A 12,890-nucleotide genomic window follows, 5' to 3' on the forward strand; every position below is an offset into this window, starting at 1 on the left:
GCAATGCAACTGATGGAAAAAAATAGCTCAGCAATAGCTCATTTTCTCTGCTCACCCCCAAGTGAATCCATTCCCTCATTTATATCTTTTATCTCCGTGAGATCTTTTTTGGTGCATAAAAAATTTCATTCATTAAACTGCAGAGGGGTGAGGGGGTAAGGAGTATCTGCTTAAACCCACCTTATGGAATTTAAATACGGGTGTGGATAGGATGACCTGATAAGGCACGAGAGTTTGCTTTCATTTTACTTCTGCGTGGCAATAATTCTGGGGTGCTCGGCATCATTTGGTTTTTGTGTTAGCGAAGAACAAGGATGATCATTTTATTGATTAATACGGGAAAAGGTTGTGCATTGACTTAGAGCAATAATTAGAGGAATAATGACTTTTCCTTGGTTTTTTTGCTTTCCGTGGCAGCCAACGTCCTGGAAGAAGACTCAATGGAGCAGGACATCGAGAGCCCTGTCGCTATCCATCAACCAAAGTTGCCCAAACAAGCGAGAGAGGATCTGCCAAAAAACATCAGCAAAGAATGTGCCAAGAGAAAAATCCAGAGGTACGTTCGGAAAGATGGGAAATGCAACGTCCACCACGGGAATGTCAGAGAGACTTACCGGTACTTGACTGACATCTTCACCACCTTGGTGGATCTCAAGTGGAGGTTCAACCTGCTGATCTTTGTCATGGTTTACACGGTGACCTGGCTCTTCTTCGGCATGATCTGGTGGCTCATTGCCTACATGCGAGGGGACATGGATCACATAGGGGACAGCACGTGGACCCCCTGCGTCAGCAACCTCAATGGGTTTGTCTCAGCCTTTTTATTCTCAATCGAGACCGAAACCACCATTGGGTACGGTTACCGGGTCATCACGGACAAGTGTCCCGAGGGAATTATCCTGCTTTTAGTGCAGTCTGTCCTAGGTTCTATCGTCAACGCCTTCATGGTTGGCTGCATGTTTGTGAAAATATCCCAACCCAAGAAGAGGGCAGAAACCTTGGTTTTTTCTACAAACGCAGTCATTTCCATGCGGGATGGAAAGCTGTGTCTGATGTTCCGAGTAGGAGACCTTAGGAATTCACACATTGTAGAGGCATCAATACGAGCCAAGTTGATCAAATCCAAACAGACAAAGGAGGGGGAATTTATACCACTCAACCAGACAGATATCAACGTAGGTTATTACACAGGGGATGATCGTCTCTTTTTGGTTTCACCACTGATCATCAGCCATGAGATTAACCAGCAGAGTCCTTTCTGGGAGATTTCCAAAGCCCAGTTGCCCAAAGAGGAGCTAGAAATTGTTGTAATCCTAGAAGGAATGGTGGAGGCAACAGGTAACATTTCTTATACTTTGTATAAGGTAAATGCTTTAATTTTAGCAAGGAAAATCAGTGGTTTTGCTTCGTTTTAAAGGAATCACTTCCACATTCGTTACATTTGAAAAAGGCGTCCGTTCTCTGGTGAGCTTCAAAATTAAAAGCATGCCCGGTTTAATTGTCTGTTCCATCTTGCCTAACGGAATTAGTGTCGTTTCTGCTCTGTTTGGAAAATGGGATAGCATCTCTCATTTCCTAAATTTTTCACAGCATGTCACCCCGTTATTTGTCATTCTATTGCAGGAGCAGCTCAACCACAGGGACCCTGTGGGAAAAAAACTGCTTAGGGAGGGGGGAAAAATCTACACAAAACTCTGTTTGTGATTAACATGGAAGCACCATGGTCCTGCTGCTTCCAATCACCCACGGGCATCTGCAGAACAAATGCCAACCCTGTGGCATTCCAAGGCTGGATCCAGTAGGAAGTGATGATGTGTTTGGTTCTCTCTTTTGTTTTTTGTTGGGTTTTTTGGGCTGGGTTTTTTGGGGGTTTGTTTGTTTTGTTTTGGGGTGGGTTTTTTTGCCTGCTTGTTTTCCATGTTTTTATGTTTTAACTTGTAACATGGGGCTTGTTCCACTTTAGCTGACAAAAGATCTCGTCTGACTCTGTGTTTCACTGGGGCCCCCACAGAAGCGCACACAACACTGGAAGCTGGGGTGGATGAACAAGAAATGTTGTGTCACCAGAGTCTTGTGGAGATGCTGGGTGGTTGTTACCTGCAATTATGCAACAGAACAGCAGAAATCAGTTGGTGCAGAGAAAAAAAAAAAAAAATCCACAGCAAATGCGCCACTAAAATAATGTTTCTTTTTTGTATTAAAGCCAGAATTATTGGAGGGTACTCTCATCTGTGTTTTAGAAGCTGGAGGTGGTTTTTTTACTGTTAATAACAGCATCAATGCCTGAAATAACTAAATATCACGAAGATTTGATGTGCTTGGGGGAGGAGAAAACTCTGATTGTAGAAACAGAAGAATGAGATTTGCCATTTCTCCCCACGACTGCAGCAAAACCCAGGAAGGTTTGAGCGCGTGGATCCCACAGCTCTGACAGAGGCACAACCTTTCCAACCCTGACTCAAGTTTTGCAACTGGAGCCAGGAAATAAAGAGCAGTCTCCTACTAGAACATGTGTGTGTGTTTCACACATCTATTATGTGGTGTCAGAAGAAAACTGCATTTGTCACCATATAATAAACGTGTGAGACAAAAATGGAGCAGGGGGGGAAAAAAAAACACAACAGAAAAAAAAAAAAAATGAAAGGATCTTGACAGGGAAGTTGAAGTGGTAAATGCAAGGCATCCAAATTTTCCAGGAAGTAGGTGGTACTGAAGAGAAATCAAGATGAAATGTTTAGTGCTCCTGATCTGTGCAGCAGGCACCGAGGTTTCAAACATCTGCATCACCTTGGGGTGAGACAATGAGGAAATTGCTGTTTGTTCCCTGAAACCATCCTGAGATCTCGGAACTGCAGCTGAAGGAACTTGACGTCCCAAGGGGGCGGGGGATATTTTCAGGTTTGCTGAACACCGTGTTTTCCAGCAAAGTGATTGGCACGTAGTGGAAGAATAAAAAAATGTCTCACCAAAACCACCTACAAGATCAAAACACAGAATATTTCTGCAGTGCAGCAAATGTAGATTTGTTGGTTTAAAGTCTCATCTCTCTCTATTTGTGACCCTTCCCTCACCTCATTTTCTCCCCTGCACACCCCAGGGCTCTCTGGGGTGTCCTTTGCTGCTCTGGCCTGACCCCCTCTCCCACTCAGCCATCAGCAGCCTTCACTGCAGCACAAAACCCCTCAGACTGCTTGGGCTGGCAAAGTTTGAGATAAAAATCAAATCTCTCGTTATCTCAAACCTTTCCAGTCCATATCAAGAGAGAAACTGAACGCAGTGATTTGAAAACCCACGGAAGATATCTGGGATTAAAGAGTTTTCCCTGCCCTGGATGGGTCCATTTCCCATTTTAAACTGTTCTGTTTGGATAGAGTCTCCTGCTGAGTGAGATATGAGCAGAGGGCATCAAACAATGCCAGAATTACCAGCAAAATTTTTAAAACACGTTGGTGCAGAAGTAGATTCTTGTGCTGTGCTCTGACCCCATGCATTGAGTGATATTTATTGAAGGTACAATCAGGCCAACCTTCTACCAAAACCAAGAATTTTCACTCTTTGAATTGATAAATATTTACAAGTTGCATCCTGGCAAACACTGAAGGCCAATTTAGGCAGTCAAATATTCACCTTTCCTCCCTCCACCTGAGGCAGAGTGAGAGCAGCGAGAGCAGCGGCTCACAGCTCCAGCCCGGCGTTCCCGCCAACAAAGTTACAAAATGCAAAATTATAAGAGCTGAAGCCAGGAAAACGTGATGTCAGCTACAGCAGTGTCCTCATCTAGCACCTTTGCTGAGGGATCCAAACCAGACTGAGGTCATCAGATTGTGTCATCCATCAGAAAACCACTCCCAAGTCTGACCAGGGAAAACAATCCTTTACCTGTTTTCAGAGCTCCCCCACTCAGATACAGCTCCGATGAGAAATAAAATGGGAAATGATGAGGGTAAACGTTTGCTAATACTGTCATTAATTATTGATTCTGCTTAAATTTGACTGGGCAGGTAAATGCGTTTATAGTACTTTCCACCCTTAGTGCTCCAGAATCACATCTATCTGTTGTAGGAAGCACAATTTTTACGGATTGTCATGGGAATTGTGCATTGTGTGTTAGGACAGGAGATCGAGAATAATGCATTTTATTAAATGACATTAAAATAATGAACCAAATTAAAATTCAGCAGAAAGTTCAAATCAAGGACCCCTTAATTCCCCATGGAAGCATTGCCATAACTTCCTGAGATGCAAAAAGAAGCGGATGTGTCTTTACTATGGCACATAGCAAAGTATTATCCCCGGGAGAATCCCTACACCTTGGTTATTCCCATTTTTTCTACCATGAGATCACTTTGAGGGCAGAATCCCCAGCAAGGCATTTTCCAAAAAGTCATTCTGACTCCTTCATCCAGCCCCACCAAACACTCAAAACAAGGAAGCTTTAAAAAAAAATATTTGTTAGGGACCCTTCCAATATGCATTTTTCTTTATTTATTTATTTACAACAACATTCAAAAATATCTCTTTGGATTTGAAGGATAAAACTTTTGCAAAGACTTATCTCCGTTCTTTTCCTGGTGGTGGTGCATGTCTCTCAAGCATCCAAAAACATTGATCTCGGGACAATAAAAGCACTTTAGGCTGCATGGAAGCACCAAAGAAGCCTTGAGGAATGGGGGGAAAAAAATCCAACCAAACTTCACTGCAGCTGGAGGACACGTCTGGAATTTCCACATTTTGCAGCCCCCGTTTCCCAGAGTTTTAAATGTAAAATAATCTACAGTTAGGGATATTTTTATGATCATTGAATCCTTGCCATAGGCTTAAAATTTATAAGCCTTTTTCATCTGCTGAAAGCTATTTCTAAGGGAAGTCTTATCACCATAAGCAAAGTAGGTATTTTTAAAAAATTGAGCGAGGTTTGCAAGTGTATAATCCTGATAAGGAAATAGACCTGTAAGAAGAAAAGGAAAACCTTTTAAATTTGGGAGGTGCAGTGGGAAGGTCAGGTAGGCTACAACAGCGAGAGAAACCGAGAGAAAGAAACTCAAAGAGAGACAGAGATGGTGAGAAAAGAGGAAAATTCTGAACAAGTCTTGTGAAGTTGTGTCTGCCCAGTGGGGTGCACTTGGTGACGCTCTGGCGATTCCCTCTGACTAAAAATAAACATTTGAGCGTTGAACAGTCCCAAGGGAAGGAAATGATCTTGCACATTCATAGCTGTCAGAAAGATGAGCCAGATGGAGAACTTTGTGTTCAGAGGGATAATTTTACAAATAAACTTGGAATAGGGAGCATTTATAATCCTGACACACGGGCAGATTTGAGAGCAGCGTCTGCGGAAGGTTTTACAGCTACAGAAACAACCACACTCGCCAGCTGTGGAAAATATGTGTGCAAAGCAATAAAATGTTCACTCGGATGGTTATTTATACAGTAAACACTGCTATTGACCAGACAAATATCATCTAAAGCTGTTCCCCTCTTCCCTACAGCCCCTTTGACCGGCTGATTTATTGTGGGTTTGATTTCTCTGGGATGAATTGCAATATTTACCCCTTAGCCTCACCCAGCCCTAGCAAATATCTCCCTCTGATATGGATTGAAGCAGTTTCAACCCTTCATAACCTCTCAGCAGTCTTTGCTCTCTCTCTCTCTCTCAATAAACGTTGCTGGGGTTAGAGTTTCTCACTTGAATTTTCTACTGCTCTTCAGACAAGAAATATTTATCCTCTCCAGCTGCTTCTTAGGGGGGTGCAGGTGAAAGGGAGAAAAACGCCGGGATTTCTCCCACCCGAGTGTTTCTGCAAGACAAAGAACAGAAGTGGATTTCATTGTGCTCCGGGATGTGACCAAAGCACGTCGGCTGAATTGAATTGATTGAAATGCAGTTTGAGCTGGGTCAGGAATAAGTGGCTTCTGCTCCAAACTGGTTCATCTTCATTCCAGGGATGATCAGAACCCAAGAGCTCTCCAGTCTGCAGCTTTCCTTTCTATTTTAAGAGTTTTAACATCTCCTGCTGCTGGGTGCTAGACTTGGACAAGGTTTAACTTCTCACACATCCCCGCTTCCCTGGAGCTGCCAGCAATTCCTTTCACTTCTGTCCCATTTTCATTTTACTGCCTCTTACAAAACATTTCATTGTTATTTATTCTAACGCAGAAAATTAGAGGCAGTAGCAGGGGGAGAGTTCCAAATGCCAGCAGGGAAAGGCATTCCCATCCCATTGGGATGTTTCCTTAAAGGAAGATTTCTCTACAGGTGGGAAAGATGAGTTTTACTGCTGAAGAGGAGCAGAAGACATAAAGGAGGCAATTACGATTTCACAATAGTCAAAACTACGAGGAATAGCAAGAAATCAGGGAGCAACGTTTGTGGGAAATAAAAAAGAGACGCCGATTAGGAGCATTTCAACCAAAAATTTTGCTGTATCTCACTTTCAGGGGAAAGAGATCGCACATTTGTTCAACAGCTTTATTCTCTGGGCAGTGCTGCACTTTGCAAACCTGTTATGAATGATTGATAATGGCTTTTTGTCCATCTCTCACACTTTTCTCACCAAATACTTCCTCAGCTCTTCACAACTCCAGCTGCTCCCTCACCCTGAAACGTTCAAATGTAATACTCAGATTAAAAGGTAATATCTTTAAAAGACAGGTGTCTAACAGATGGGATATCATTAAATAATTCTGCGCTGGCCACATATCAGACTTGCACAAGAAAATCTTCATTTTGCTCGTCCCGTCTTTGCAATCCCTCCAAAGTCTCTCTGGGCAGGGAGAAAGGGCAGATCCCAGTTCTTTCCACATTCCCACAGAGTCCCACTGCCAGCACTGCTCCTTCCTAAAGCAGGGACAGGCACCGAGGGGTGCCCCCAAATCCTGTCCTTGCTCATCTCTCCTGAGCCCACACAGCTTATTCCCTGCAGGGCTCCTGATCTCCATGGCCACAGGAATGACAGGATCCCAAAATTTGCTTTAACTCTGGTCCTGCTCCTGTTTTCCAAGAAGAAAGACACAGTGGGAAGCTGGGCTGGCACCCTCTTCATTGACCAGCAGAGGCTCCCTAAAACCCCACGATTCCAGGCACTTAAACTCTTCCTAAAATCCTCTGATTCCAGACACTTACACTCTTCCTAAAATCGTCTGATTCCAGGCAATTAAACTCTTCCCAAAATCCCGTGATTCCAGGCACTTAAACTCTTCCTAGAATCCCGCAATTCCAAACACTTTAACTCTTCCTAAAACCCCATGATTCCAGACACTTAAACTCTTCCTAAAATCCTGTGATTCCAGACATTTAAACTCTCCCTATAATCTTGTGATTCTAGGCACTTAAACTCCTCTTATAATCCCATGATTCCAGACACTTAAACTCTTCCTAGAATCCCATGATTCCAGGCACTTAGACACCCTAAAATCCAGTGATTCCAGACACTTAAACACTTCCTAAAATCCTCTGATTCCAGGCACTTAAACTCTTCCTAGAATCCCGCGATTCCAAACACTTAAACTCTTCCTAAAACCCCATGATTCCAGACACTTAAACTCTTCCCAAAATCCCATTATTCCAAGCACTTAAACTCTTCCTAGAATCCCGTGATTCCAGACACTTAAACTCTTCCCAAAATCCCATTATTCCAAGCACTTAAACTCTTCCTAAAACCCCATGATTCCAGACACTTAAACTCTTCCCAAAATCCCATTATTCCAAGCACTTAAACTCTTCCTAGAATCCAGTGATTCCAGACACTTAAACTCTCCCTTGTATCCCGTGATTCCAGACACTCAAACTCTTCCTTTTTCCCATGATTCCAGACACTTGATCTCCTCTGCTTCCAGCATCCTTTCAAAGCGAGTTTCCCATCAGTTTTAGCCCAGAATCCCGGCTCTGCAGAGGTGTTGCTGCTCAATCCTTGGAGCTCCAGAGCCAGCTGAAACCCTCAGGAACGACAGGAGGGTCCAGCACGGACAGTCCGCACCTGGAGGATTCTCTGCAAAGGGCACCTCAGCCTCAGCCAGGTCAGAGGGTTCCCCAGGCAGGATTAGCAGTGTTCCACCTGCTCTCCAAGTGGAGATGTCATTCCTGAGCCCCTCGCAGACGTGCTGGGGGCCTCTGAAGCGCCTTTTCCGTTCCAGAGCGCTTCCCAAGACGACACCAGGAACCTGAACGTGCTCAGCCTCCGCTCGGGCACGCTCAGCTTGCTCCGGGAACCGTGTAAGGAAAGGGTCAGCACTGAAATGTTTTCCCGGAAAATGAGATATTTTGCCGGTATTTCTAATTTTAGACTTTCACTTTTGGTCATCCAGGGTTGTTACCTGCCTGGAGACGACGGCAGTGAAATCGCAGGCACAGATTTGAGTCGGGACAGGATCTCACCCCCGGAATTTTGCTGGAATGAACTGATTCTTTCATGCTGATTACCTTTTTTGCTCAGTTTGATTTTCAGATGTGAAGTCAGTCTGGGTAGCCTGCAGTTCAAAACCCTGGGAAGTATTTTTTGGAGAACTCTGTTCCCTCCCATATTTCTAAAAGATCTTTTCACTTCTCCCCTTGCCGCTTATCTACTTCCAGCTGTATGATATTTTTTCCTCCTGTCTCCGTGAACTGTAATTAAGGATTAACATTTTGCATTGCACTCCCCAATAACCAGAAGGTCCCTCTAAAATTACAAATACTCGCATCTGTTCCTAAAGAATGTGAGCAGAAAGATTATTCACCTTCAGCAGAAAGTTTTCACAAAATTGAACAGAGCAGCAACTGTAAAGCCAAAAGTGACCTAAAAGTTTAAGGAATGGGCAAAGCTGTGAATTGAACCAGAAATTTAAACTCAGCAGTTGATAGATTAAAAAAGAACAAGGCTATGGACTGTAGAAACACCTCTGGCTACACAAAGGACGTGAAAAAAATACAGAAAATTTATGAGTTCTAAATTTGTTATCCTAGAGAGCAGCTGCCAGCACTAAAATCTCCCATCATGGCACAGTTCCTGGGATTTCCAAGGCCACTGAAAAAAAAGCCCTTAAGGGATTTAAGGAAAAAGGATTCACAAAGAATCGCAGTGATCTCAGTGGTCTCAATCGCAGGATCCCAAAGAAAATCAGACAAAGTTTGGGCTCACTGCCATGCTCTTGCTCTCTCACTCCCTCTCTTTCATTCCAAATATTCCCAAGAATGATTTAAAGAACGTCACTATGCTCTCCAAGATTTATTTTCTTCCTGATTTTGGCAATTTTCTTTAGTTGGGATTTCTGCAGAGCGACATAAACCCTTAATTTTATTTTTTTTTTTTAATGGGATTTTAATAAAAACAGGATTGTTGAATATGAGATATCCTATTCTTACACCTTAGACCAGGAAAAAGAAAAAGAAAAAGAAAAAGAAAAAGAAAAAGAAAAAGAAAAAGAAAAAGAAAAAGAAAAAGAAAAAGAAAAAGAAAAAGAAAAAGAAAAAGAAAAAGAAAAAGAAAAAGAAAAAGAAAAAGAAAAAGAAAAGAAAAAAAAAAGAAAAAGAAAAAGAAAAAAAATAAAAACCACAACACTGATTTAAAGAAACATTCGAAACAAAGCAAAAAAGGAAGGAGATCTCCAACACCAAATTTCCAGCGGTTATGAGGAACGTGTTTGAGGCATCTGAGGAATGCTAAAATTGGCTTAGAAAAATGAATTCAGGGGGAATATTTGGCTGAAGGCCATTAACTTCTCAGAAATGAGTAGTGGGGGGAGTAACTCACACTCAGGTATTTCGTGGGCTCCTCCCAGGCTTCTCCCAGCAGTTTGAATTTACAAAGTGATGAACTGGACAAATGATTTCCACTGGCAGGTCTGATCAGGATTTATCTGCCAGCAGGAGCAGAGTGAGGTCAGAGCAGCCAAAATCTCTTCTGGAGGACACTCCATGGCAGTGGCCAAGGCTAAAAGGGGAGATTTGTCAGGGAATTCAGAGACGTAACAAACAGAGATGGAAGAGGGTGAGGATATCCAAGAGGATATCAGGATGTGCCTGATCTCACAAGAGTGGATAGAAGTCCCCTCCAATCTAAATTTACCTGTGATTATAAAACTCCAAGCTGGCTCTTCCTTGTTTTTTATAGTTGTGAAGAATTGGATGGCTGGTTGGAAATGGTTGGGAAAATTCCTAAGCCCAGCTCAGAGCTTTTATTTTTGTCCTCTGTTACCACTGAAGAAATTGTGGTTTGTGCATCTTTGGCATCTTCCTGGCCCTCTGGAGGTTGAGATGAGTGTCCAGCACGGATTGGCCATGGATTGCCTGCTCCTGTCTCCCTGGAACAGCTGCCAGCAAAACACCCAGCTACAAACAACTGCTGAATTGTCGTTAGTGTCATTGTTATCATTATTATCATCATCATTATCATCGTCAGAACTTGTGTCTAACAGGACATTCCAGACTTTTTGTGGGGGTCCCTTAAGCAACATCAAGGTTTGCAGCTTTTATTCCCCATTTCTGGCTGGTGCAGACCAGCGTGACTTGGAGAGAGAGAGAGGGAGAGAGAGAGGGGCTTCCCTTAAAAAAAAAATCCATCTGACTGTGGCAGAGCTGCCAGGCACCACCAGAACAAAAAAAAGACTAAAATATTTATGAGTCAGCCACTCCAATTAAATTGTGCTGGCACTACTTTTTTTTTTTAACCAACCATTAGCTTTTTTTTTTTTTTTTTTCCAACCTTGCATAAGAAGTATTAATTTATTACACCCAGATCTCCAGAGTGGGAAGCCCCTCCCCATCCATATTCGTCGTTTTCCAATTCTTTTTCCATTAATCTCCTTCTCCAGTGGGAAGACAACAAATTAGCCACACTTTCAGATATTAAGTGCAGCAATGACTCTCTAAATGCCAATAGGGCTGTGACAGATGCCGTGAAAAACTGTTGAAAAGTCCAAAGCCAAAGGTTTTGAGGCAGTCAAAGGTTCCCGTCTGGCCAAAAATCGGCTTCAAAGGCAGCAGCCACAGCTCCACGGCTGTGAAGGGGAGGAGGTTTGGCTTTGCATTTTAAAGAAAATGCTCTTCTGTCTTCTCCTACCATGAGTCAAGGGCTAAATCTCCTCCCTCAGACACTCCCATCAGGGCTTGATCACACCAGGATTTTAAACCCCTCATAATTAGTCAAGGTTTGAGTTTTAAGGCATAAAACATAAATTTTAACCTTGCTACGTCTTCCTTTACCCTCCAAAGGGATATCAACCAACCATCCAGCATTCAATAACCACCAGGGGTAGAAATTCAGTCCAAAGCCATCCCCTCTCAGTGTGGGTCTGAGGTTTAATGTGCATTTTTGAGCCTGATCCAAAGCCCTCCCAAACCTGTGCAGTGGGACTCGGTCTCTGGCGGCCTCTGAATCAGGACCCCAAAGAGCTGAATTGAGCTGTGCAGGGCCTGTCAGCTCCTTAATGGTCTCAGAGAAGAAGCAATTAAGGCTCTAATTAAGAGGCAAACGGAAGATTAGAAGCAGATGAATGTTTATTGTTTAGATAAAGCACCCACACTGGAAGTTTTGGCTCTGCAGCATCTGAGGTGGCTTCGCTGCCATGGGAGGAAGGGTGGATCCATGCAGGGCATCCTGCCCTCAGGAATTCCTGAGTTTTCTCCTCTCTGCAGTCACTGTCCCTTCTGCAGACGGATGGGAAGAGCCATTCCACAGGGACAGACCCAACAAACCTGGAATGTTTCATTGTACAAACTGTCCGTGGCAGACAGGGACACGGGAATGGACAGAACTTCTCAGTCCATGGAAATTCTCCTTCCTCTGCCTCCCTTCCTTGGGTTCTGAGCTCATCCCTCCCACCACACTTTCCACCTGTCGTCTGTGCTTCGGTGCTCAACCTGTTACAAAGAAAGGAACCAAAAAGCCGGAATTCCAGCAGGTGCAGCAGGTCCATTACAAACGTGGGCTAAGAATTCCATTGGAAGGATAACAGGACGGGAGCAGAGACCCCTGAAAGCAGAGATCTCAGGGCTGATTCTCTTCATGGCAGCCAAGACAGAGATCACGTCTCTCCCAAAACTCTTTTCATTACATTGTGTAAATATCACACCCAGCAGAACAGAATAGCAGGGGCAGGAAAAAAAAATCAAAAAATTAAAACATTTCCAGAAGTTGCCCTGGAATTTTTTTTTTGTGCAGATGAAGCTCTTTCACTTCTTGCTAGCAGGACCCAGTAGACAGAGAATCCTAATATTTCAAAGTAGTCTTCTGAAGAGCCTCTGATGCTGGAAATTACCTCTGATGCTGGAAATACACCAGTCAGGCTTTACTGATGTCTACAGAGTGAGCAGAATCAAATGCAGGGAAAGCTTTAAATAATCAGAGCATTTTCTACCCAGCCCCTTCCCCCCGAGGTCTGCACCACAGCCAGGGCACGATGAGCTGGTGCCATTGAACCCTCGCCCTTCAACCAGTCCTGATTTCCAGGTTTATCTGGAAACTGGGACATGGAAACCAGAGTGAGGGGAGCACCAAATGAGCCTGTTCATCTTTTGGGGGGCAGAAACAAATCCCCAGCAGCAGCCAAGGCAGAGGCGAAAATTCTTGGCTGATTTGCACCGAGAGTAAAGGGGATCTCTGTGTGGCTGAGGAGAAAGGTAAAAGAATTAAAAGATAAAAGGAAGAGAGTGGGGATAGATGGGATACTGGGAATTAGGAATTGTTCTCTGGGAGGGTTTCCCAGAGCAGCTGTGGCTGCCCCTGGATCCCTGGCAGTGCCCAAGGCCAGGTTGGACACTGGGGCTGGAGCAGCCTGGGACAGTGGGAGGTGTCCCTGCCATGGCAGGGGTGGCACTGGATGGGATTTAAGGTCTCTTCCAACCCAAACCACTCCATGATTGTTCAATATTTTATTCACACCATCCCTGTCACATAACCGGGCCCTCTCTCCTC

The 12,890-nt window shown here is 43.8% G+C and overlaps 1 protein-coding gene across 2 annotated transcripts in view; it reads left to right on the forward strand.

Annotated features, from left to right (window-relative positions):
• The window catches only part of KCNJ6 (potassium inwardly rectifying channel subfamily J member 6), a 159,158-nt gene that overhangs the window by 123,033 nt on the left and 23,235 nt on the right, over window positions 1–12,890 (forward strand). For both annotated transcript variants that reach the window (XM_040055395.2, XM_040055396.2), the window contains one exon: window positions 418–1,338. In XM_040055395.2, coding sequence (XP_039911329.1) covers window positions 418–1,338 — 921 coding nt within the window. The remainder of the gene's footprint in view (window positions 1–417; window positions 1,339–12,890) is intronic.

This window comes from Hirundo rustica, chromosome 2, assembly GCF_015227805.2.
Source record: "Hirundo rustica isolate bHirRus1 chromosome 2, bHirRus1.pri.v3, whole genome shotgun sequence".
Classification (NCBI taxonomy): Eukaryota; Metazoa; Chordata; class Aves; order Passeriformes; family Hirundinidae; genus Hirundo; species Hirundo rustica.